At 42.1% G+C, this 26,130-nt stretch overlaps 3 protein-coding genes across 5 annotated transcripts in view; 2 read left to right on the plus strand and 1 right to left on the minus strand.

The window, feature by feature from the left end:
• PMPCB (peptidase, mitochondrial processing subunit beta) lies at positions 1–8,188 on the plus strand. 2 transcript variants are annotated; one of them, XM_074573811.1, is made up of 13 exons: positions 1–184; positions 1,104–1,244; positions 1,545–1,631; positions 2,103–2,232; positions 2,610–2,808; positions 3,643–3,722; positions 4,314–4,426; positions 5,089–5,232; positions 5,793–5,953; positions 7,273–7,358; positions 7,434–7,522; positions 7,738–7,813; positions 7,909–8,188. In XM_074573811.1, the coding sequence occupies exons 1-13, from the start codon at positions 95–97 to the stop codon at positions 7,971–7,973; spliced, it is 1,461 nt and encodes a 486-aa protein (XP_074429912.1). In that variant the 5' UTR covers positions 1–94; the 3' UTR covers positions 7,974–8,188. The 2 variants fall into 2 exon arrangements, with proteins under 2 accessions (XP_074429912.1, XP_074429827.1); XM_074573726.1 differs by having other exon boundaries at positions 63–184; positions 5,790–5,953.
• On the minus strand, positions 8,081–25,501 carry DNAJC2 (DnaJ heat shock protein family (Hsp40) member C2). Of its 2 annotated transcripts, none has more exons than XM_074573612.1 (17): positions 25,234–25,501; positions 24,368–24,558; positions 23,676–23,751; positions 21,399–21,497; positions 18,997–19,138; positions 18,259–18,339; positions 17,416–17,481; positions 15,575–15,666; positions 15,352–15,473; positions 14,375–14,524; positions 13,985–14,073; positions 13,829–13,898; positions 12,079–12,263; positions 10,674–10,774; positions 9,626–9,733; positions 8,753–8,907; positions 8,081–8,241 (listed from the first exon to the last, which is right to left on the minus strand). In XM_074573612.1, the coding sequence occupies exons 1-17, from the start codon at positions 25,289–25,291 to the stop codon at positions 8,167–8,169; spliced, it is 1,860 nt and encodes a 619-aa protein (XP_074429713.1). In that variant the 5' UTR covers positions 25,292–25,501; the 3' UTR covers positions 8,081–8,166. The 2 variants fall into 2 exon arrangements, with proteins under 2 accessions (XP_074429713.1, XP_074429654.1); XM_074573553.1 differs by having other exon boundaries at positions 24,368–24,469; positions 25,234–25,380.
• Positions 25,406–26,130, plus strand: part of PSMC2 (proteasome 26S subunit, ATPase 2) — a 9,085-nt gene continuing 8,360 nt past the window's right edge. The window contains exon 1 of the mRNA XM_074573951.1: positions 25,406–25,829. Coding sequence (XP_074430052.1) covers positions 25,760–25,829 — 70 coding nt within the window. The 5' untranslated portion in view covers positions 25,406–25,759. The remainder of the gene's footprint in view (positions 25,830–26,130) is intronic.

The following is a 26,130-nucleotide window of genomic DNA, read 5'->3' on the forward strand; positions in this document are numbered from 1 at the left end:
GGGGAGGGGAGGGGAGGGGAGGGGCGGCGCTGCCTCTGCGCCTGCGCACCACCCGCCGGAAGTCTGCCACGGCCCCGCCCGCCCACTCGCCAAGATGGCTGCGTCTACGGCTGGCTTAGCGGCTCGGCGGCTCTTCCTGCCGTGGTCCGCTCGCCTGGTGCGAGCCTCCGGCTCGGGGGAGCGGGTAGGCGGCGCGGCGGGGAACGGGAGGGAGTCGCGGAGGGTCCGAGCGCCGCATTGTCTCCCCGCGCTGGTGCCCAGGCTGCCGCGATCGGGGCGGGGGATTGACGGCCGGCGGCGCGGTGCACCCTGGGAGTTGTAGTCGCGGTACAGCAGCGTGATCTCGCCGCCGCGGTGCATGACGGGAACTGTAGTCTCGCCCGGCTGAGGGGAAGGTGGCGGCCGCCCCTTGGCGCGACACGGCGATGCGGGCGGCGAGCCCAGGTGCCGCAGGCCTTAGGGTTTGCTGCCGGCTCCCCGGGGCCGCTCCCACCACATACGGCTCCCGCTGTGTCGGGGCGTCGGGGCTGGCGCGGCGTCTGGGAGCCGGAGCGGTGCAGCGCGGGGACCGGGCCGCGATGCCTCAGAGAGGGGCGGCAGCAGCCTCCACCCCGGCGCGGGGCTTGCTCGGAGAAAGCTTAAACCCTCCTTCTCTCCTCTGGTTAGATGGAGGCTGCCTGGAGGCCCTGATCTCCGAGCTTTCCCCTTCTGTCGTTTTCCCCGTCCTCCCAGTTTGAAACCTAAGCTTTTCCTTCTAAAAACAGGAAAGGGAGGTTTTATTTTATTAAACAGGTTCTTCCTTCCCTCTAATGTAGACTAGCGGTGAAAATGTTCCCATGCATCAGCCCAGGCTGGGAACTGACTGGCTGTGGAGCAGCTGTGTGAAAGAGCCCTATGTTATTTTCATGTTTTTCTTCTGAGTCAGGTTAATGCATCCCTGATGTGAAGTAGTGGCGAATAAATCAATGCTGAATTTTTTCTTTTTAAATGCATTCTTTAAAAAAGATACGCAAAATTAATGTTTAAGTTCAGGAATACATTTTTCAGAAGAGCATCCTAGGACATAACTTAATCTGTGTATGACTGGTGCTTTTTCCTTACAGTGCGTGCATGTTGGAACAGGCAGGCTCAGAGCTTCCAAAGCAGCAACAGAAGTAATCTTAAATGTTCCTGAAACTAGGGTTAGTCCTCTAGAAAACGGCTTGCAAGTAGCTTCTGAAGACTCTGGACTCTCAACATGCACAGTAGGTGACTTATAAAGGAAAGGGTTTTTTGTAACTGTTCACGTGTATTCATTTTCTTGTGTAACTCAATTGCATTCTTTCAATGTTTATTAACAATTGTTCTTAAAACTTAAGCTAGGAAATAGAAGTCTTAAGGCTTTTGTAAATTATTTATGATTGGATTTTTTGTGAAGATCTTAAGGAAAGAGCCATTTAAAAATAGGTCTTGAAAATCTAAGTGTAGTTCATACACAAAACCATAAAAGCTGCATTATTAACTGGTAAAATGATGATTTTTCTCCCCCCCCCCCCCCCCATGAGGTTGGACTTTGGATTGATGCTGGAAGCAGGTATGAAAATGAGAAGAACAATGGAACTGCTCACTTCCTTGAGCATATGGCTTTCAAGGTGCGTATAAGTATTGATGTAGAAGTTTACAATGGATTTCTAAGTTATTTATCTTTAAAGATCAATGGTTAAGAACTTTGTCAGAATTGTACAAATAACTTTTCCAAATCAAGGAGAGAAAAACGTGAACAACTTCGACTTTGGTTTCCATTAGAAAATGAAGCTAAAGTCCTAGTTCTGTGTTGCTGATAGTCAACTAAGATTAGTAACGTGGATCTAATTTTAACTCACTTTTAATTTCTTCTAATATTCTTAGAAGACACATAGTCCACCTTTTGCCCACTTTTTATTTCTAATTGGGAGTATAGTAGGATTTGTGTCTGACTTTCAAGCTTGGAGAGATTAGTATGCCAGTTTTCTTTCCAGAAGACTTTTTCTTTCTCTTGGCCTTGACTTTTCCAGGCAAGAAGTAGTAATGATGAGAAGGTGAAGTAAAGGGTCTAGTTTGATTTTCATATTGTTTTATTTCAGGGAACAAAAAAGAGATCTCAGTTAGACCTTGAACTGGAGATTGAGAACATGGGAGCTCACCTGAATGCCTATACGTCCAGGGAACAAACCGTGTATTATGCAAAGGCTTTTTCAAAAGACTTACCAAGAGGTAACTGCTTTCATTTATCAGAAAAGCAGCAAAGAATGAAGTGCTTATCCAGCTCCTGATGTGACAACACAGGATGATGCTTTTGCAGCATAACAGTCCCTTCCTTTCTGAGTGAAAAGTCCTTTCTTGAACTTTGCAGGAATGTAAGAGTGCAGGTTTGGAAAGGAGAGTGCCAGGAAGTTGATACTTGAAACATTTTGTCTTTAGATTCCCAAAAGAAAATACCTTTTGGACTTCTCTCTTCCTGCAGGGCAAGTCTTATGTCCCCTTGCAAATCTTGGGCCACTTGGTCTTTGGGATGGGTTTTACTTTTGGGAATCAGATTTTTCTGGTAGTCTGAAAATACATTTTCCATTCCGATCTCTATTTTCAATTAGCTGTGGAAATTCTTGCTGACATAATTCAGAACAGTACCCTGGGAGAAGCAGAGATTGAGCGTGAGCGAGGAGTTATACTTCGAGAGATGCAAGAGGTTGAAACCAATTTACAAGAAGTTGTCTTTGATTACCTTCATGCCACAGCCTATCAGAAGACAGCCCTAGGACGGACAATTTTAGGACCCACAGAAAACATCAAGTATGTCCAAATTTGTGGCCGTCTTCAATTGTGTAGTAACTTTTATATATTGAGAAGACTCATCTGAAAATGTAGGGAACAGCATCAGTTTTCATTTTTGCCTGGAAGGTAGCTGAAATTGCACTGGATAATAACTGTAAGAAAAATTCCCCTGTTGCCTTAGTTCCCCTGTATGCAGGCATGAAAGGGTATGTGAACTTCAGATGTCTACTGTATGTCTTCGTTACTTGCCATATTTTTCTCCTGTTTGTAACAAATGCATCTGACACAAAACCGGAAATGCTCCTTTTTCCCATTGGTTTGATATTGGGCATTACTGTAGACACAACTGTATTTGCACTGCTCTTTCAGCATTTGTTTATACCAGTGCAGACCAGGAGACTGTTAAATGTGCTGTTTTCAAACTGGCATGAGATAATGTCTCCACCTGAGTCGTAATTCTCATTCATTCTCAGGAAGCTTGAAAAGCTTTGACAAGATCTTTATATCATATCTATATCTGTGTATATATATATATATATAAATGTAATATATATATTTTTCATATCACCAATATGATATATATAATCACTATATAACCACTATCACTAACTGATATATAATCACTATGTATTAATATCTTGCGGATATATTGGTATCTGCAAGGTATCAATATACCAAGTTCCTATTTCCTTTTTGGAAAGTCACCCTTATTTTAGTTTTCTGCCTCTATGCACAGCTCTGTGCATTGGCAGAACTTACAGTTATTTTGATATTGTATTGTTCTATACATTTAGCTCTTCTTACTCTAATAAACTTTACTGATGTGGTAGTCATGTTCCCTTGACTTTCTAGATCTATAAACCGTAATGACTTGGTGGAGTACATAACAACACATTACAAAGGACCCAGAATGGTGCTGGCTGCTGCTGGAGGTTAGTATGAGATATTCACCCTGGATCATGTGAAACTTTGCTTAAAACCATGGTCTTTAAGTTTCTGGGAACAGCATGATGAATTACCCATTGTTCAGTAGGTCCTGGAAGTTCATTGTTAGCCCTGCATGTTTTGTGCCTTTGTACCCTTTGAACTTTTGTTCCCTTTCCCCCTCAGTAATATTCCAGAAACATCCTTCAGCCAGTAACCAGAAGTGAATTAGAGGCCAAGGTCATTCTTCCATGTGGGCAGGAGAAGAGGGGCCTAGAAGGGGTTCAGTGGGAAAAGGGCAGTAGCAAGGAAAGCAGAGAAAGAGAAATAACATCAAGGCTTGAAACTGAGAGCAAACAGCTTGATGTGCTGCAATACTAATAGAAGGCTATTGAAGAGAATTAAGGAGGGTGATAATGATGATCTTACTCTGCATAACAGGGAGGTGTGAGGAATCTGAAAGTGTGGCATTAAAGGGTGGGGGAAACACTAAATTACTGCTTGGTTTAAACTTTAAACTAAGACTTTAAATTGCACAGCAGTTTAAATTAAGTGTTTACAGAGTAATATTACAAGGTACGTGACATATCTTTGTTCAGGGGTCTGTCATGATGAGCTGCTTGACCTAGCCAAGTGCCACTTCGGTAACTTGCCATCTGCTCCAGAAGGAGGACTGCCACCCCTGCCACCTTGTAGGTTCACAGGCAGTGAGGTAAGCTGCTGGACGGCTTTCTGAGCTGGCCCTTATATCCCCTGGGAGCACAACTGACATGCTCTCTGCTGAGGAGAGAGAGCTTCTCAGCCGCAGACTCAGCAGATGAAAAGGTTTCTTGCCCCCAGTGAGGGCAAGGGAGTAGCTGCTTTCCAAAGCAGTACTTCCCAACCTTGCTTGGACAAGCCTCACTGCCGCCATGTTTTCTGCTTCATCAGTTCCTGGAGGAATACCTCTCTTACCCTGCTGCTACTTTCCTTTTATCCCCTTGCCTGTGGTGTTGGAGCATTTCCACTTGTTGAGAATCAGTAATTTAAAGGATATGGCAGAGAACCAAGGCATTTGCGTTCTGTTCTCAGCCCTGTTGGGACTTTGAAAAGTCATCAGCTTTCCTTACTGCTCTTTGTCGTAGAATGACTTGTAGTGCCCTTCCGATGTACATGGCATCGGGCTTGCTGTTGGCAAAGTGCTCTGAAATCACCACAGGGAAGACTAGTTAAGGTTGATGTTAAATAAAGCTTCGTGTACTTTAATTTTTGGTTCTCTATGTGCATGCTTTATAATCCAGATGTAGTGGAAATGTCTGTCTCCTGACATTTAACTTCCCGTGTACGTTACCATGTACAGGTTTGTACTACAGCTACTTTCATATGTTCCTGCAGATTCGTATAAGAGACGACAAGATGCCCTTGGCGCACATGGCGATCGCTGTTGAAGCAGCTGGCTGGTCGCACCCAGACACAATCCCACTTATGGTAGCGAATACTCTGATAGGTAACTGGGATCGTTCCTTTGGAGGAGGCGTGGTGAGTGGACCTGCAAGCACCTTCCTGCTCTTAATGAGGCTGGTGGGCTGGTGAGATCTCTCTGACTTGGTTCCTGCCAATACAGGCCCATTCAAAGCTATCTGATGGCGTTACTGCTACTTTATGGCTATTTCCAGAGGCTCTTTTTTGGGGTGAGGGAAGGGGATCCAGTCGTGAGTCTGAGAGAATTTGTTGCCCAAGGTCTATCAAAATCTTTGAGGTGGTTCTAGACCACCGAAATAGGAGACTTGAGGTCTGCCAGCCTTCATGGAAAGTTGGATGTTTCATGCACACAGGTATCGGTAACTATTCCTTTCTTGAACCTAAGTAGCTTTACGATTCTGGCTTACATCTGGGCTGTTACTTGGAAATGCAAGATTACATGCAAGGAAAGAAACTTGAGATGAAGAGCTGATAATTAACCTCATAGCTTCCGCTGGAGCCTGTGATACTACTACATGTTCTGTCATCATTAAAATGAAAAGAGGAGGCCATGGGGGTGACTAGTAGGCTTTCAAAAAAACTTCATAAAGTAATAGATTTTTCTTTTGCCTCAGCAGAATTTATCCAGTAAACTTGCTCAGATTGCCTGCCATGGTAACCTGTGTCACAGTTTCCAGTCCTTCAACACCTGCTACACCGATACAGGGCTGTGGGGACTCTACATGGTCTGTGAGCCATCCACTGTACAGGACATGGTGCACTTTGTTCAGAGAGAATGGTAAGCTAACAACTTGCTCTAAAAAGATTGTTTTCAGTGGAGGAATACAGTTTGAAAAATAGCAAGTGTTTAAAGAGACTATTTCTCTGCGTAGGCTTGCCTGGGAAAAACAAATGCATCAAGTTCTAAACTTTGATACTCAATGCAGAGTCCCAACAGCCAGTTTCTGGCACCCTTACTCGGAGTGAATAGCTTAAGGTTTAGGTTTTTCTGCCATGGAAAAATAAATAGTAACTGTAGTGAATACAATGTCATTCCTTGTACAAAAAAATATGGCAGTGATTTTTCTTTTTTTTTGACTTCCAAATGACAGAAGTTATGAAAGTGCATCAAACCTTTTAGGATAGTACTAAGTCAGTGTACAGTGCTCGTGAACTGCATATTTGGCAACTGAAAGAGTAAATATGAATGAGAATAATGAACGTGCAGTCACCTACAACCACCATTAGCAGTTCCCGTTCCCCAGTTCCACATGACGTACCAGGTGGTGGTGCTACATAGAGCTCTAGTGAGTACACAGGGAAATGAAACGATGTAAGGTAGGTGAGTTGTTATATGTGGAATTTTGAAAGTTGGGATTCTGAGTAATATTCATTCATCTAAAGCTTAAATCTAAATTGAAAAGATGTCCATAGGTGCAACTGTAATGCCTGAACTGCAGATGTGATTAGAAACAGACACAGGTTATTTAAAAGCACAGATTTAAAGTGGGTGAAGCTGAAAGAAAACCTGAAAATGAGTTTATCATGTAGATCACTTCTCATATACCATTATTCTGTTAGATCTTTGTAAACAACTTGTAGAGAAAAATGTCTGCTGCAGTTTAGCACCAGAGAAGATATAAACTATTCCTGTGACACGAATGCGTTAAGATATCTAATGCATCCCCCCCGTCCTATTGAAATGTTCCTTAGGCAGTGTGGTGAATCATTATTTCACCAAGAGCCAGGATGTAATGGATTGCCTTCTGGGTTAATTACCTCTAATTGTTTGGCTCCTACTATCTTAGCAACAGCTATTTTAAAGATAGCAAGTATGGACTGCACTTGGCTCAAAATATTAATTTAATAAAGTGATATACAGTGCTTCTAAGGGGGTAAAACTTCCTCTTAGGTATATTGGTATGCTTCCAAAAAACCCTACTGTTCTGCTTTGCATTCTATGGCTTGTTTCCATACCAAATTCTCTTTACCAGCTCTGGCGATAGAAAATACCTGCCCGGTAGGTATACTAATGTATATGCACCTTGTTATCACAGGCAATCTTGTGTGCTACGCTTTACCATGATTTAATGCCTTTGGACTTAAATTGTTTTTCAGGATAAGACTTTGCACAAGCGCTACAGAAAATGAAGTAGCTCGAGCAAAAAATCTTCTAAAGACAAATATGCTGCTACAACTTGATGGTGAGACTTATGAGAGCTTTTTATTCCTAGTGGAGGTGTATGCTGATAACTAAGACATATTTTCCCCTATTTCAGGGTCCACACCAATCTGTGAAGACATTGGAAGACAGATGCTGTGTTATAAGCGCCGAATCCCAATTCCAGAACTTGAAGCAAGAATTGAAGTAAGTGGCACTTACTTTGCAACTTTTAAATTAAGCCCTTAAGAAATTTTAATTGCTACAGGAAGTAACAATACAGAAGCTAAACTGTTTCCAACTGAGAAAACTTTCAACTGTTTTGTTACCTCTTCCCCTAGATTATACAAAATTAAGATCACTGGCTCTTCATCCTTTTTTAGATGGGATTGGTAACAAAGATGCCTCTTTACCCCTTTTAGGCTATTGATGCCCAGACTATTAGAGAAGTTTGCACAAAGTACATCTATGATAAGCATCCTGCAGTTGCTGCCGTGGGTATGTTGTACACCTTTCCCTACCCTCCCACAACCCCTCCACACCAACTGCTATCACTTCAGCATGTGTCATGGCCAACTTTCTTTAACTTCCAGGTCCAATTGAACAACTTCCAGAGTATAACAAAATCTGCAGTGGCATGTATTGGCTTCGTGAGTAGTGAATGTATGTTTGAGCTTTAAAAAAAGAAAAACAACTACACCCCTGTTTAAAGCTTTTGAGTTGGAGAAATGCATTTGAGAAGATTAAAACTCAAGAACCAGCCAGTCCTGTGTATTTGTATAATTAAGGAAGGAATGAAAAGATGTACAATATTTGCATTTTTATTATAAAACAAAGATTGTCAGTAAGAGTCACTTCTTGACTTTAGTAGCATTCATCACTTGTTCTTGAGCAGCTTTCTTCGCCTTGACCATTTCAACGAGTTCCTGGAGAGTTGGGGGGGGGGGACGACAAAAAAGATACTTATCTAAATGTGGAACTTGTTCAAAACCTGTTAACACTACATATGTTCAGCCTGAAGCACTCTATCTCTCAACATATTGAGGAATCTATACAGTTTAATACCTTAAAACAATTTATCTTAGAGAAAAAAAATATTAATGGAAGATCAATGCTCATCAGGAGCTTTACCTACAAGAGGCTACGGATAGGGCTTCACCATCTACAACAGCTTGCTGTCAAACTGTAAGACAGACTTTACAAGACAGACTTCCCTTCCCAGCTTCCCAAGCCACAGCTTTCACTGAGGAAAACTTAGTCCTTACTGCTCTTTCGGGATTAAGTTACCAAAACCCAAAAGTTTCTCCATAAGGTTCCATCTCGTGCTAGTGTGCTCTTGGCAAATACTGTGTCTGGCACGGAAAGCAACACTAAAAGCAAAGGATTCTAACATGACCTGGGCTAACTGCGATCCTAGGAGGAGGTGAGGTACCTTACCTTATATCGCTTCATGCAGTCTTTTTTCGACCGGCCTGGAACAGCTGCTGCTATTTTCTCCCATCTTTCGGGAGTATTTACTGGGTAAGTCTTCAATGCTTGTTCTAAAAGCTTTTGTTCTTCTGTAGTCCAAGGGGATGAATCTAAAGGTGATCCTGTTTTTAAATGCAAAAATGATAGTAAGAAAAAAAAATAACAAGGAGTCTATGAGATAAGCCTAAGAAAATATTGTAAAATTTATTATAGTTGGTTTAAAATCCTTGCAGTTTTGTCATACATCTAGTCTGACTTAAAGGCTACCCAGTACAAAAAACCTGAATGAAAAAAAACCAAAACAACCCTGAAACTGACTGGACAAGTGGCCCTTGGGGTCTTTAAATAAAGCATGGAGAAAGTTAGAAGGTAACATCTTTTGTTGTCAGCTGGGTGTCAGATGACTATTGCTGCCCTGTGAAGCCACATTGTTAGGGTAACACTTGGTAAGGAAACACAGCCTTCTGCAAGCGCCTGGAAATTCTGATGGGATGTGTTAGGGGTTTAACAGGAGACCTAAGCTTAACTGTAGGATGATCCTGTATGTCAAACGCATCCCCTCAGGCCTGCTGTTACCTGAAAACGTACCACCCTCCGAGGAACAGATAATCTCAGCATCAGACTTAACCTGTTGCCTCACCAGGAAGCATTTCAAACTGCCACCATTTAACTAACTGTGGCTTATGCTGTGTGTACCAGAAACCCTCAAATCCAGTAACAGGGCCTGGATCACTTTCTTACTTGCTACATAAGCAAGTTTTAAGTAAGTTCTGGATTACTTTCTTACTAAGATGCACAGGGGAGACAACTCTGCAAGAAGGGCTTCCTTTTCACCTTTACCTTCAAATCGTTCCGAGGGGGCAGCACTGTCCATCTGAGGCACCACACCGTGTTCTTTTTTAAATTTGTCAAAAGCTTTCTTGTTTATATCATCTTTTTGATGAGGGTCTGTGAGCAGCAGACATCGAATAGAATAATTATTGCAATAAAATTAAGGCCAGATGAAATAACAACAACATTGTGTAGCAGATTACTAGTTTACAATAATCACATAATCAAAAAACCAAATTCCTACTTCTTTTAAAATGATGGTTTAAAAAGAGGCTGGTAGATAAAATAGCAAATAATCTTTCAGTGTCCAATAAACTTTGCTCAAAGTGTCAGGCTCTCCAGCCCCTATCCTGCTGAGATGAATACTTTCTCCATATAAGCAACTGCAACTTCAGTGGGATCAAGAGGGATTATTCTCTCAAGTAAGGGCTGTGGCACAAACCTCACACATTACCCAGAGTACAAGTGTGTCAGAGGGGCAGGAACACTGGGAAGGTCAGGGTTCTGCTTGTGCAGGTACGTGGTATGGAAGGGAGAGACTTCTTGAAAACTCTTGTTTTTTTTGTTCTATAGTGGAATGTTTGGATTTTCCTTGAGAACTTATTCTAGAGCTCTCCAGGCTCCATTTACCACAAGAAGAGATGAGCCACATAAATTTACGTGTGTTACTCTGGTGTTGAATCCCATTCATCTTTTTGAAGTATCTCTGTAGCTTCATCAACTCCATTTATTCTAGATCCCTTCCTTTGCAGAGAGCTGTCTCAGAGGCGCGTTTGTCTCTGAGTGCAGAGGAGCCTAAGGCAATGCATGTGGCCTAGGCATCTGTGCATCAAGTTAGATTCAGAGAATTCCTGAGGTGGTGACTTCCACAATCGCCATTAGGCTGAAAATGCTGAAATACATAAGCGCTCCTCTAAATGCTCTGTCTGAACTACACTTCTTTTGGGGATATACAGAAGACTTTATCATAATAGAAACACAATGCTGTTCAAATAAAAATCAAGCTGTATAGAAGCATGCAGACCATCTTATTACAAAAATAAGGTAATATAGATACCAAGCTTTTGGAGGCTCTTTGCTTTATTGATGACATCTTTTGCTGTTCGTTTTATTCCAGTAGTAGAGTGCAAGTTCATGTAATTGGCAATTACTTCCCACCTAAAGCAAGGATAGAAAGGGTAAACCAGCATATTGCATAATAGCTTATCTTCACACAAGTCAAGCTCCTGTACACATTTATATCAACTTCTAAGTAAAATTAATCATACTTAAATACATATAAACTTCCACATTAACTATTCTGGAAAGCTTTCAGTCACTAAATGCAGATGTTTCCCTTAAGAATTCAGTCAGTTTAGGTGAACTTTTTGGCATCTGATACAGAAAAAGGATGGGATAGAATATAGATGTGCAAGTGCAAACCTCTAATCCTCAAAACTCTGCTCAGCTGTTGCTTTCCTGAATTCCCTAAACACCTCCGCGATTAAATACTGCAGGCTGCACTGAAAGGGCTGAGAAGTTACTAACCCTGTGTCTGCGGCCCCCCAGAAGAATACCTAAACATCAGATAAAGAGCTTTCAAAAGGAGAGAGCTGGAACAGCCCCAGCACCAAAATTATTCCTTGTGCATTCTTAGAAAGTGGAAGGGAATATCTGCAGCAGGAGTGTCCTGTCTGGGCCTGTGTTCTCAGTACTCCCGTGCTGGGCTGCAGTGCGGAAACAGGTACTGCTATCATCTCCATAAAGAATATGACAGCTTAGTAGTTGGGGTTTTTTTGTTGTTGTTATTTTTTTTCTTGTAATGGAGGCTTCAGATCTGTGAATCCTAAGTGGAAGAAGGCATTGCAGTCCTGGGAAAGAACAGGATTTAAGGCATGTTCTTGTTCTTGATGCTTATTAGCAAGCTGATGGCCAGTGCTCCTTTCTGTGCATTCCAACCTTTCCCTTTTCCCCAGCTCTCCCCTAAAGAGAGCTGGGGCACTTAACTCGTATCTTTGGATGTTTTCCTCCTACCGTGTAGAAGAGAAATCAGCCTCACATTCATTGTGGAGCTACTGGAAGTAGCTTACACACTTGTATTCCAATGCAGCTGCGTCATGGTCACTGTTAAGAGTTTTGTTCTCTCCTTTAATGACTGGACCCTGTCCTGTGGTAAGCCCGGTGCAAACGTGTACCTCGGCACAATCTTGCTGATGGACTGAGGCCCAAGTTTGAGGGGAAACAAGACACAGGGCCAGAGCCAACTCCAGGGACATGTGGAGCATGGTACTAAACAGAAGACAAACCGCAGGCTGCCCAACAGTCAAGGAAAAGGAGGAAGTTCAGGGAGTCCTTATACTGACATCATACTTAGGATGGTCTGAAAATAAGTTGTATTATGGTTGTTTTAAACTAATTTTTAAACTGTGTTAATGTAATTAAAAATTGTTAGTAGGGCTTTTAACACCAAACCTGAGAAGTACCTTGAGTTAGTCCCTGCTGGGAAGAGGTTCACAGCTTTAATTAACAACTGTAAATCATCTTCTGGCCAATTTTTGCTTCCCCCTCCACCACCACTGGTTGACTTTTCTGAACTCTTTGTTGCTTGGCGCATACGAGCTTCTGCCTCTTCTTTTTCTCGCCTTATTTGTTCATTTACTTCTTCTATCTGAAGGATTGTAAACAAGCATTATTTATTTATTTTTACATTTTACAGTGACACAACCCCCTCTCTCTGGAATTGCTTTGAGCCTTGGATTTTGCTTAGTTTCTGTTCTGTATGTTATATATAAGGAAATGGAGGAGCTTCTCTGCTCCAGTATTATTTCCCTCCATCCTGTGCACGAATTTGTCCATCCCAGATTAGGAGCTACAGCAGAAATCCATCACAAATTCACTAGGAAATTAAACAAGCACTTCCAGGATTAGGCAAAACTTCTTAATCTAGCGTGAATGTCCAGGCTAACGCTTGACTTACAGGGACAGATCCACAAAAGTATTAAGAACCTAGTGACTAGTGAGAGCAGTTAAACCTCCATGTTGAACACACTGCTTCACAGATCTTCCAACCTAACTGCTACCTAAGCCTGGTTATGCCAGAAGTCCTTGGTGACTATGGTTGTACTAAGTTAGCATTAATTGCAACAACCCAGACTTTAATTGCTACGTGCATACCGCATGTACTTTGTTGGCAAGCAATTCAACAGGACTTAAGTTATCCATCGCGTATCTTTGTGAACATCACATCCTGAGACTGTGGTGTAACACATCTGTAATGTATCCACTTCTGAGCGTGCCCGATCCAGTCTTGGCAATATTAAAAAAATCTATGCACTTACATCTGTTGGCAGAATGCCCAAATAGGTTTCTCCCTGTCTATCTCATAATACAATCTTCATAGCAAAAGGAAAATTATCCAATAGATAATTTTTATTAATGCAAAAGTGAAACAGTTTTAACAGAGAGACAAAAAGGTTATTGTCCCGTGTTTGGAATACTCTCCTGGAGACTGAGAGATTGGATTCAGTCTCCTGTAGGACAAGAGGGATTTGAGTCTTCATGAGTAAACCTGACCTTGGGATGGGGACAGATCATCTTCCTCACTAGGAAAAAAAGTTCACAGCTGTGAATCAAAGTGGATGAGAAAAAGCACCTTATTTTTTCTGCAGGATGTGGGTTCAGCCTTATTAGTCCAAACGGCTTCTCTCTCCTGGCAACTTTAGGCAGATCCTTGCTGAGTTTTGAAAATCTTAATCACAAGTGTCTTGCTTTTCCCATACTTTGGTATCCAACCCACTCGCCCTTCCAGCGCCTACAGCACTTGATTCCTTTTGTGGATCTAGCCCCAGGTCACGGATACTAGACTAGGATTTTTCTTGTGTAACATAATGGATTAAGACTGCCCTCCTTCCCCTCCAACCGCTACCCATTGTTGGGCAAAATTAAATTCTTCTACTGTTTCTGTACACTGTACAAATGGTAGGTTTTGTGTCCTTTACTAATTAAAAATGCATATTTTTTTCTCAGTTGGCTCTGGTTAATTCACCAGCCATGGACTGCACTATGTAAAAATGGAGCAGACATCAAGTCAGCCTGGGGACTCTGAAACTCAGGTCTGTGTGTTTAACAGGCAGGATTCCACAGCAGCTATGGTGTATCTTATTTCGATTCAGTCATGTAGATGTCACAAATCAAATTATTCTGTTATTTTGATTTGACACTCAGCATAATTACCTGTTTTACTACAGCCGCCTTCCCTCCTTCCCTTGTTGTGGATGTAAGTGCTTCATTCAAGCATTGCAGACTAAAAATAAATTATTAAGTTACAATGGATAGCTAGTAGAAAGATGGGTATCAAAACAAGCAGAAATCAGCAGCAGGAAAACTTACCTTGCTAGCTCAAGACGATCACAAAGCTTTTCCACCTCCTCCATCATTTTAACACAATCTGCCTCATTATCAGAAAAGTAATTCCAGTTCTGGAAGCAGAAATACATGTTCTACAAAGTTCTTGAACTTTATTGTCCTTTTCCTTCAGACAAAGGCTTAACACACAGCATTCTTCAGCCACTGCTGTGTTTGAACCTATTTGGTCAGCTTTACTCATAACTCAAAACTATATGATAAGTATGTGTTTTAGTATTTTGCTTTATAGTAAACCCACTTTCCGTACCCATCTCCAGCCATAAGAACAAGCAAGCATGTGACAGGGTCTGATCTAAGCAAACATAGTAATTTCACTGATGTAACCTGTATTTCACTATAATGATATTTAAATACCTTGCATGTCGTTCTCAGTTTTTGCCTTTCTTTCTTGATTGCTTTTTTCTGTATCTCTTTTTCCTTCTTTGCTACTAATGCTTGTTGCCTAACTTCTTCTTCCTCCTTTTCTTTTGCTAACCGTGCTGCTTCTAATTCTGCTTGTCTTTGCTGCAATCAAAAGCAAAAAACAAACAAAAAAACCTCAACAAAGTCACACTGTTATAGGGGTTATTCAGTATTAAAATGTGCCATTTCTGGTTTTTAATATATCAATATTTTCATATTTGGTTTTCCAAGAATTTAGAGGGAGGTGATGAAACATACACCAGCTAGCAATGATTCAAATACTCAACTTGAGGACCCCTAGTTCATAAATCCTGACTTCCTTCACAATGAAGATGTACAACTGTATGAAATTTCCAATGCCTGCCCTAAGAGCATAAGCTCGGAAAAAATGCAGTGGTCCAACATTTCTCCTGCATGAGTACGAACATAAAATTTTGTGGTTCTCCAGTATTGTATTTTAAGTCACTTCTTAGCACCTGAGAGTTCCCTTTGATTCCTGGTACCGTTTTCAGAAAGAGCCATCTTTTCTAAACTGCTACTATTAATCAAATACGTTATGTTACGTCAAAGTGTTTCATACCAATTGACCACTCACAGACCATCGGCACAAGGCAAGTGGCTGTATCCGTTTTATGAAAAAGGAAAGTAGGGCACAGAACTCAACAACCGCCTCTAAACCAGAGGAAGTGTATGCAACAACAAAACTCAGTTTTAGAAGTTTTTCTGTTTCAGAGCTGCACTCCTTGTTTCATCTCACTCTCAAATGGCTGCCAGTCTTGCACTGCCTGTTGCACAGGGATCAAAACCAACACATCTTTAAACCCCAATATAATTCTAACAGTAGCTTTCTGACATGTCTAGAAGCTGAAGCATTGGATCAGGTGGGAATGAACGAAGTTTTTTCAACCCAAATAAAGTAGTTAACTTACTTTTTCTTTTGCCTCCTGTTCTTTTCGTTTTGCTTCTACCTTTGCTTTCTTCTCTGCTTCTTTCTTTGCCTTTTCTTCCTCCTTAAATTTCTTTATCCTGGGATCACAGCTGTATGCATTGTCTGGCAGAAGAAAGGATGCATCATATACAAAAGAAAAACAGGAGATTTCCACTGTTAGTTAACAAATCTCTCTTTAAGAAAACAGCAGTTTGTATGCTCACCAACAAGTGTCCTAATTCTGTTCATTTCTTCTTTTTTCCTCAATGCTCTGGCAGCTCTGTTCTGCTTTTCAATCCACCTCCTTTCATCTCGACTAAAAAGGGAAAGTGTAGTTCAGTGCTAATACCCTACAGTGTCAGTCTGTTAGAAATTCAATAAACTTTTTTAAAAAAAGTATCCCTACACAGATGCTCTTCCCTGAGTACTTACAAAAAATTAAGTTCCAGGCCCCAAGCTCATGTCAAAAGTGCTAAGTGTTTACACAATTACATGAACCTGACAAAACAAGCTGCTTATCTATCATTGCAGGGAATGAGATCATGGACTTTTTTTTCAAAATGCAATCCACTCGTTGACCCAACATTAAACCCAAGCAAAACAACCAAAATGTTTGTATACAGTTTAATTAATTGACATCAATTATATTGCTGCCCTTTATCTCCATCTTACAGACTATAGGTCATGTCAAGTAAACCCATCTGCACAGAAAGAACACTTACTATGAAGTACCGTGACACTCTAGTAAAATCATGCCAGATTTACTCCAGTTAAATACAGCTCAGGTTAGATAGATTAAAAATTGGCTAAGTAATCTGAAAATATTTGTCAGTGCTGCCAAGAAAGAGTCAAATTTTTAGTGGGGGTCTATATCCTCATCCACACAACTGAATACAGAACAATATACCTCAAAACAGAGAAAACAATCCCCATAACAGAGTAGGAGACTACTACAAGTGGACTGAAGATCTAAAACAGGAGCAATATCACCTTTGGCAAGAAGGGATAACAAGAATCATGACCAACTGAACAGAAGCTAATGTAGTTCTCTCTCTGAAGTACTAGCATACTATGTACCATTTGTCTAAATGTTTTTTAAAAAGGACACCAATGACAGGAATAAGCACAAAGAACAGCTACGCAAATAATTCAAGAGCCTTCCTCCAATGAGAAGCCTAGAGATTACTCTATAATTTATCAAAAATACAAGTGGTATGGAATTGATCACAGTGCCTTCACAGAACCTGTGCAGGAAAGGGAACATTGGGTCCAGAGAGACTCAAAAAAATTTAGTATCAGCAAAAGGCATAAGAAGAGGAAGGAATGCCTAGCTACAGTCTAAATATGGCAGTCTTTAGCCACAAAGCAAGCTAATGACTGAATCTAACTACAAAATTGATTTCTATTCAAATGTAAAAGAAGAGACTCATACAATGCAAGTTACGGTTATACAAGGATGACTAAGTGAAAGGTTGTGTCCTATGAAATACGTGTTAGACTAAATGATTTGGTGCTCTAACTTGAACATTCTGTGTTTATAACTGTAGGAAGGATAAAAATAGAATGTATTTTCCAATGGCAACATGGTCTGAGTAATTCAGCAACTATCACTACATCAACAAATACACTATTTTTATTAACATCAAGCCATCAGAACTGATCTCTCTCAATTCTAGAAAGTATCACTTGCCTCAGCACAGTTTAATAAAGAGTCGGAGAGAGAGACGATGCCTGCTTACTCATCCACTCTCTTCTGGCTCCAGGTTCAACCTGTGTTTGGGGCTTGCTGGAACTGCAAGTCTGAACTTAAATGAACACACATTTCAAAGCACCTCAGAAACACCTCTGTGATGCAGGCAAGGAATACTTCAATTACACAGGTACGACAAAAAGAAGCCCACAGTCAGTACAGTTCAAGTCCATGACTAACTACTAATCTGGGAGAGTGAATTCAGTCTTAGTTCAGCTACCTTTCTTCCTAGGACTTACAGTCTAATAAGAAGTTGGAAAAATCTTGCTGTACCAATCTCTCAGTCTCCTGTCAAATTTCTTTTTACTTACATACCATTCTGCTTTTTCTTTTTCCTCTTCATCTAAATAGGAAAACTCTCTCCAGGAATCAAAATTATACCTAAAGTAAATTAAAAAAAAAAAAGGAAAAAAAAAAAGAGTGAATTAAAAAAAGAAAACAGCAAAACTATTACAAATAATCTACCTCTTTTACTGTTAGCTTTTTGTAGGCAATTATGCTGTTATTTACAATCTATAATACATAATTTACAATTATACTACACCTACAATGATTCCACTGTGTTAAGTCAAAACGCAAGATGCTATTGATGGTAATGATTTACATCTATCTGCACTGTAGGACAGAGTGTATTTTAGGATGGGATCAGTCTCACCGACTCTAAATGTCTACAGTGCAGTTGTCTAAGCTCCCATTACAGGCAGTGGAGATATAGTGCAGTCTGTAGAGTTCAGAGAGAAATTACTTCAGTCTTTATATAAGCATCCGCATTGAGCAGATGAGTCAAGGCATAAATTCTAACTGATTTTATTGGACTAGACACACCTCCCTTAACTAGGGGAGCTGAAATACCTAGTAGACACCTCGACTGAAAACAAGTTAGGTGAGATGAACCCCACCTCTAGTCCGTGGGTCAACTCGGTTCACAGCCATTGTGGTCAGAGAACTGCCAGAAGCTCCCACTGTAATTGTGAATTTACAACGCGGATGTATTAGTTCAGAGAAAGCCTGTTTGTGGAAGGCACCGAACAGCTATGGGGTAATTTTGTGGCGTTACTAGGTCAGAACAGACCACAGCCAACAACCTACATACAAAAAGGTCTGCAAGCCCTTTATATCATGTGTCTTGAATAGAAACTGAGGTATCAGCTAACTTACCAAAATGAATAGAATGCATCTACCTCTTCAAATGATGAGTTCATGTCCCCCAGTTTAGGAACATTTTTCTTATTTGACCACCTGAAAATAAATGGATATATTCAAGAAATAATATATATGTATTCTTACTTCAGAACATGGCACATGTTAAGTACAGAATCAAAATACCACATCAGAGGCTCCCTCCCATCAACACAGAGAGGCACCAGGAAAGAGGAAGAAAACAGGAGAGCTCCTTCTAAGCATCTTCCAGATTGGGCCTTTTTTGGGGAGCTCTCCCAGAAAAGCAAACTCCTCCTGCCTGAGTTTCGTGTGCCTACAAGGATACCTGATGGAACACAGGATACTCAATTCTCCACACACCTTCTCCTAGTAGAGAAGCTCCCACAAAGCAGACAAAAGGTGCTCTGTGAATTACTCAGCTCTGTGGTAGGCTACAGGAAGTTTCCCACATATTCTAAGGGAATAAAGCATGCTCTGCCTCCATTCCATGTAAGTAGTATGGAGCCAAGAAAGACTTTTACTTTTTTTTTAATCTCGTGGGTCAAACTCAATGCCTCCAGTGTGACAGTTCAGATTATCTTAAAATTAAATAATTGTATTACTTGTATTACATTTCTACCAAATTAATACATCTCCCAGAATACCTTAAAAACACGCCTGTTACAAACACAATGCCAGAAGAGTTTGCAAATGCTGATTCTCCAGCAACAGCAAAGGCAGTCTGGCATAGCTTACCTGGCATTTCTTTCAAAAACTGGTGAAAAAACTTCAAAGAAATTCTCTTTTGCTTCACTTTTGGAGGGTACAGAATTATCAAAAGTAGGATCTATGCTGTTAAATGCTCGTCGTTTCACAGGGTCAGATAATATTTCATAAGCTGAAGGAAAAGTTACCAGACATAAAACATAAGAGTAAAGTGAGTCTTCCCCACAAGGTGGGAATGTTACAGAAAAGGTTCTAAATGTTTAAAAAGATGCTGTCAGATCTGCGTTTGATCTGTTATTCTGTGCAGCTCAATATTTAATTATTTTAGTGACACCAAATAGCATTGCTGTCAATTCCTGTTAAATCAAGTAGGAGGAAAATGTTTATGAAAAACAACATATTTAGCCATTGAGGTTACAAACCAGATTATATTTTAAATAATTTTATAGCAGTAAATTCAGTTCAGGCACTGGGAGTTTGGGCATGTCTTCAGGCTTTTATCCTACACCAGATCCTTGCAGATAAATTCACAAAATGGTCTACCAAGACAGGCACGGAGTAAAAGCAGTCCCTGAGTGAATATGATGTCAGAACTGGCAAGGACAGGAGCCATTCATTGGAGTTTTTGCAGCTCACAGTGAAGTTGTACTGAGACTTGGAAAGGGTATGAAACACCACATATCTACTAGCCAAAACATGCACCCGCTCCCAGTTTTCCTGTTCTTACAGTCCTGCAGTTGGAGAGTATCACATTACTGCATGTTTTAACCTGGAAATCACACACACTGCAGCTTCAGTAAACTCTTGTTTTCTCTCAAGGAAGTGTGGAATTACTTTGTCTGTCAGTTTTACAATACCCGCTATTTTTCAGTAAGAGTGGAAAGTCATCAAAGGATTCAAATTTGTGTCACGATCTTTCATGGGCTTCTCTGACGGCATCCCTGTATAGAGAACACTGCACCTTAAGGTCAGATCTAGAAGGTGATAAGCTGGAGGAGACCTGGGTGCTCAGTGGTTCTGCAAACTGATCTCACTGTGCGCGTTAGTGGAGAGAGGAAGGAATGCAAGGCACCAGCAATGAGCTGCAGGCTGCCACTCCTCCCTTGCCTCTGCCAGTACTCTAAGTGACCCCAGTTATCCTCTAAATTGCAAGCCAGGAGCTTCAATAACCCTCATGCTATTTTCTTGATGCAAGAAATTCTGTGCACATCCGTTGGTTTCTCTTCCAGCTAAGAGCTGTCCCTCCCACACAGATCCCCAATTCTACTCCCACAGACCCAGCTCCCCCAGCACTGTACCTCCCACTCATTCCTTTGTCAGACCCAGCCCTGAATCCCACCTACGTACTCCTGCCTTTCCAAGCTGCTTCTCTCCATTCCATTACCACTTGCTTCTACTCCAGATTCCACTTCCCTACCATTGCATTTCCTTCATCCAGGGTGCTGCCTGGAAGCATTACTCCTCTTCCATGCGACTTTGTGCTTTCCTTTCTGTTTATCCTTAAACTCAGACTGTAAGCAGTTAAAGGGAAACGTATTTTGCTCCTTGCATGTAGAACACAGAGCACATTCCTAAATCCAGGTGCAGGTTGTTCTTATTATAAATATCTGCCAGTTTCTGACAGGACTGCAACTACAGGAAAAAAAAAATTCTTTGGCAAGTTTTTTCCTCTTGACAACTCTCAGGGAGGTTGAAAACATCATTAGCTTGTCTAACATATCATCTAACATTTTAAGTAGTATTGTAAGATACCCAGAAGAAAGCTTAGAACACACCAATTCCAAGATTTTGTCCCAGCCTTTTGAGTAAGAAAAAAAAAAATTGTTTGAAATAAACAAAAAAGCCAAACTCCAAAGCATTTCTAGAGCAATATGTCATACACCTAGAACACTCCCTATGGTTCTGGAATCAGCCTGCAGCAGTGTTCTGGGTCACTACAGGCAAGAAAAGGAATGTTATTCAATTGAGTTCACTCAGTCAACTGTGGGCAGAAAAGAGCAGCTGAAGGAACTGATATCCTACATCAAATCAGCAGATGCTCTGTTGGCAGAGTAAACGCATTAGAATTCAGATTTTCCAATTGCTGTTGGTGTCTTAGGGGAACTACTTTATAGCACACCAGTTTATGCTAGGTATGTGGCTACCTCTAGTGGTTCATCTTCGTATATACGCCGCTACAAATGTTCACATTTTGTCACCAAGTGGCCTGGCAGACAAACGTTTATCAGCTGCATTCCCATACTGCTTCTACCCAGAGGGAAGTTATATTAATGTGATCTCTATTTATTGAGGCAGTTTTCTAAAATGGAAGAGAACTTCTCTGTCTTTTTAGTAATTGACAATTCTTTAAAAATCTAATAAAGCACTACAAATATGTTTCAGATTATCAAGTAGATTGAGAGAGTATCTAATAAAAGAGATCAATTGCTTACCTTTAGTTATGCATGTAAAATAATCATTATCACCTTCTCCTATCTGTTCCCCTGCAGCTTTTCGCTTGTCTGGATGATGTTTCAAAACCATGGATTTATCTAGCAAATAGATGCATTGCGTTTAGAGAAGCTTCATCTCATCAGTTTATTTCTCATAAACTATAAAGTAATATGATAAATCCAATTGATATTTCTCCAATTAGATACTTAAAAAAAGAAATTTAAAAAAAAAAATTACTCCCCCCCCCCAAAAAAAAAAACCCAAACACATCAGGAAGAAAACAGACATGAGTTAATGAATTTTCTTTGATTTAACACTATTGTCAGCATTAAAATTATTTCATCTTTGCTTGGACACAAAATAACCACAACTCAGAAACTCTATTGCACCTTCATCAGCCAAAGCAGTACTGATTATTCTGATATTACGCGTAGTAAAGTGCTTCAGTAACTGTAAGTGTACAATTAGCTTTAAATAGCATAATGCAGTTTCAGGACCTTAATTGTTCAACATGGTACAATTCCCTGTGCAATCATACTGAAAAAGTAAAGTAAAATAATTAATGTAATTTTAGTTGTTATTTTCAATGAAAAGCAAAGAAGTCCAAACAAAATAAAAATTGTATTCTATTTCTTTACTCAAGTCCTGAACAGGATCCAAGATGAAATTTAGCAAGGAAACTACAGCCATGAGCCTGTAAAGACTGCTGCACTTACCCACGGATAACGTTAAGTACACACATTAGACTTTGTGCTCAAGTATGGTCTCTCTAATTAGGCCTTAAATCCTAAGATATAACTAACACAGAGCATCTATTAAAGTTGCTACCAAGGTTGTCCTAGTGTTTAAACAGTAAAACCAGATTTTCAACTGACTTCTTTGACAAAAGGTCTAGCCATATTATCATACAACATAAACTGTACCTTCTTGGCTACTATAAAATACCAGAGAGAAGATATCATGCAAGTAGTTACAGCAACTTGCCTTTTGAGAAACAAAACAGAATCCTTGTTAAAAACAGGAAAGCACAGTATATATTGGTGAGAAAGACTCACCTCTCTATACCACCATGTAATAATTGAATGCAGTTAGGATCCTACAGAGATGCCCCAGTTCTTGCTTGACAAGATTAGCGAGACCACTAATCATCACCAGAATAGGTCTTGCTCTATTCTATATTAGCACATGCTCCACAGTGGCACTGCTAATCAACACATACCTGAGACAACATAATTTCCTGTGCAAACTGGTAATTCGCTAATTTCCGCCCATTTTCATTTGGTAGTATCTGTGGTTTCACTGGGGACAGTGATCCTCCTCACAGCAGTACAGCTATACAGGCAAGTGTTCGCAAGATCAACTCACAAAACCATCAGCTTACTTCATAGAAGCCATTAAACAATCTTCAGAGTACTTTTAATTCTTCCTCCACTGAAAACTTGTATCCTTCTTGCTAAGGCAACTCTTGGTCACATTGCTTTCTAGGAAACAAAGTTCTGAAGCCTTATTGTTTCTTCATATAAAAGTACCATAAGATACCCCCAGTCACCTGCACGCACTTCTGAACCATGTCATGATTTAAGACACAGTCCCGTGACATCATTAAGCAGCGCATTGGCACTTGCAAGTTCTATTACTTACTTACCCAAAATGTCAAGGAAACCTCACAAGACTACATTTTTAACAGTTTACTAATATCCCAGAGATCCAGCCACAGGAACTCTACAGTTTTCACATAGTAAAGTGACCAAAGAGCAAAACTAAGCTTCTCAGTGACCTAAGTAACTTTTAGTTACTTGAATACCTGAAAATTCAAGAGCTACCACTCCATTCCTATGCAACGCTCAGTCTAATCAGAATGATAATAGCAGTGTACTTCTTAAACGTTCACAAGCATTAAAGTGGCAGCTAACCATTGTAAGGGAGCTTCAAGGTACCAACCCATTGAGGTTGGTATGCCTCTCACTGAGCATGGCTGCAGACTCAAAAATGCAGGAATGTACACGTATAGTCTCGATGTTGTTGACAAAAAACACACAGGCAAGAAAGCTGAGAGGTGAACTGAGTGAAATTTTTGAATTCCCTAGCTTTAGGCCTTTGGATTTCAGAGCTGTGATGCAAATTTAGAAGGCTGGTAAGCAACACCAACCAAAGAGCAGATGTTTTTAGGTCTGTGAAACAGTAAAAAGCTTGTTCATGACATGTATGTATTTTCACGTGGAAAACAGTTGTGTACACTTGAAAAAAAGGTATGCTTATGAAGGAAAGGTACTTACGAGCTGCTTTGATTTGTTTCTGAGTGGCCCTGTATCGTATATTTCCTAGCCCAAGAACTGCGTAATGGTCTTGATTCTGAGGGGGAAAAAAATAACCCTAATAAACACTGATAAATGAGACCTAAAAAGCCACAACACATGCAAAAAAACAGTTATCCTCCCAGTCTTTTAAAAGCAAGAGGCATAATTCTTCCTTCCCTCAATAAATATTAGAAAAAGGCTATAGGAACAATTGTCGTAAAGGTCATAACTATTGAATAACCAAATATCAATAAAGCCACTATTACAGAAATTCAAGTAGCTTAATCTAAATTGGATTAAAGCACTGGATCCTAGAAGGTTCAATTATTGGAAAATTGAATTGCTGTCTTCAATATTAAGAGTGCTAACGCAATCCCAGAATAAGGGAGGCGGTAACAGCAAGAAGAGACACTTTTACGGCTTACAGGCAGTAAAATGAAAAGCAACAGTTCAGGGCTAAGATCTTATCCTGATGTGCAACAAGTTTGCCCTCATCAACCAGTTACGTGTGTAAAATACAAACTCAGGTGTAACGCTAAGGGACACAAAGCGATTCGGATGGGGGTGGGAAAGGAGGAAGAAGGGGATCTTTAGCAGCTGAGAACGGCAGATAACTTTGACAGGAGATTTACAGCCAAAATAATCAACACTAATCTGTATCAACTGAATACCTTCCAGTCCTTTGGATCAAGGGTTTTTAACATAGGAAATTCTTCAAGCTGCAATTCTTCATCCCCCGATTCTTCAGAAAGTTCCTTTTCATCCTCTAGCTCCTGGAAAGAGGCAGAAACATTTATGTTTCTCCTCTTAATAAATGCTTCAAACCATCTTCCCACGGGTTCCACTTGACAGAGTACTGATGCTATAAGCAAAAACATAAAAGCAACTTCACCTTCTGTGGTTTACTTTTTTTTTTTTTCAAATTAAACCTCATCAAAGCCCATAAAAGTACTGCATCACACGAGGCTACAGATTGGCAAATCTTCTAATTTGCTCTAAAAACGCCAGGCTGCTTTAAAGCCTGCAAGAACCAGAACAGACGTTTATCAGGCGGGACCTTCCCAACACTTCACTGCGCTCTCAAACCTTGAAAGCTGGTCTCAACTTAAAGGAACGCACGTGTGAAACGATACTCAATATCTTCTTTGCTTGGGTAACGGAGAAGATAACTGCAGCAGAACCGTTAAATTTGGACGGATCCCGCCGCTCCCCCACCGCACTTGTTGCTCCCACACCGACCGGCAACGAGCCGCGGGGCGGCCGCAAGGCGCGAGGAGGGCGGCAATGAGGTAAAACTGAGGGGAAAGTTCTTCAGAAACAGACCATTTCTCAACTCTAACGCCTCAGCGGGCGCTGGTTGGGGGGGTCTGTTCCCCTGGATCACCCCCTCACACCGGGGGAAGCCCCACTCCCCACCACGCCGGCAGATTCCGGCCTCCTTCCCCCTCACGACCCGCCGCCCCCGCGGCTCGGCACCGGCGGTAGCCCGGCGGCCGCGCTGCTCCCGCCCCGCTCCCGAGGGGCCGGAGGTACCTACCGGCCGACAGCGCCCTGGTGACGGCCGTCACCTGCCCCTCCTGCGCCCCCCGCAGCATGGCGGCGGCGGGCGGCTGGCCGGAGCGCGGCTGGGGCCTGGGCGCCGGGGCCCGCTGGCCTCGCCTCGCCGGTTGCCGGGAGCCGGCGCATGGAGGCGCCCGCCGAGCGCTTCCGGGGCGGCGGCGTGCGGCGGGATAAGCGGCCCGGTTCCCCCCTCCCCCGCCGACCGCCTGGCCCTGCTGCCCGCTCCACGCCGCCCCTCCGCAACGGAGCCCGGACCCGGGGCGGGGCGGGTTTCACCGGCGCGGCGCAGGCCGCCCCGCTGGCGGACGTGGCGGGCGGAACTGTCCGGCGGCGGCAGTGGTGCCGGGGGGGAAGGAGTTGGCGGTGGCGCGGAGCCCGCGGCTCGCGGGGAACGGTGCACCCTCTTTTGATGTCCCCCCGGCGCAGCCCGGCCCGTCCGGAAGCCCCGGTGGTGCTGCGTAACGCATCCGGGGCAGGGCGGGCGGCGGGACGCGGCCGCCAGGATGCCGGACTACCTGGGAGCCGATCAAAGGAAGACCAAGGAGGAGGAGAAGGAGGATAAACCCATCCGCGGTGAGAGGCGGGGGCGGGTGGGGGCCAGGCCCTGCCGCCTCCCCCGGGCCCACCAGCCGTTACCATAGCGGCAACGGGCGGCGGAACCGGCAGCGCCCCCCCCGCCCCGGGTCGGGATCCCCGTGTTCATGGCGGGGAGACTCCCCGAGCGGCGCCTCGGCCTCGGCCGGACACCGGTTACCGCGGCGGGGGCGGCGCTGCCGGCCGCCATTTCGGTGCCGGGAGCGGCGGGGCTGGAGGAGCGCCGCTGGAGAAAAAAAACCCCAAACTTAAAAAAAAATGCCTTAAATGCGGTTTTTGG

This window comes from Larus michahellis, chromosome 1 (assembly GCF_964199755.1).
Source record: "Larus michahellis chromosome 1, bLarMic1.1, whole genome shotgun sequence".
Taxonomy (NCBI): Eukaryota; Metazoa; Chordata; class Aves; order Charadriiformes; family Laridae; genus Larus; species Larus michahellis.

Excerpts from the sequence above, each read along its gene's own strand:
- PMPCB (XM_074573726.1), top strand. The coding sequence starts at position 95 with ATGGCTGCGTCTACGGCTGGCTTAGCGGCTCGGCGGCTCTTCCTGCCG. Across the intron at positions 4,427-5,088 it reads GTAGGTTCACAGGCAGTGAG|ATTCGTATAAGAGACGACAA; the intron begins GTAAGCTGCTGG and ends ATGTTCCTGCAG. Across the intron at positions 7,814-7,908 it reads TCCTGCAGTTGCTGCCGTGG|GTCCAATTGAACAACTTCCA; the intron begins GTATGTTGTACA and ends TTTAACTTCCAG.
- DNAJC2 (XM_074573612.1), bottom strand. The coding sequence starts at position 25,291 with ATGCTGCGGGGGGCGCAGGAGGGGCAGGTGACGGCCGTCACCAGGGCG. Across the intron at positions 24,559-25,233 it reads CACCAGGGCGCTGTCGGCCG|CATCAGTACTCTGTCAAGTG; the intron begins GTAGGTACCTCC and ends TTTTGCTTATAG. Across the intron at positions 9,734-10,673 it reads AAAGAGCCTCCAAAAGCTTG|ACCCTCATCAAAAAGATGAT; the intron begins GTATCTATATTA and ends TGCTGCTCACAG.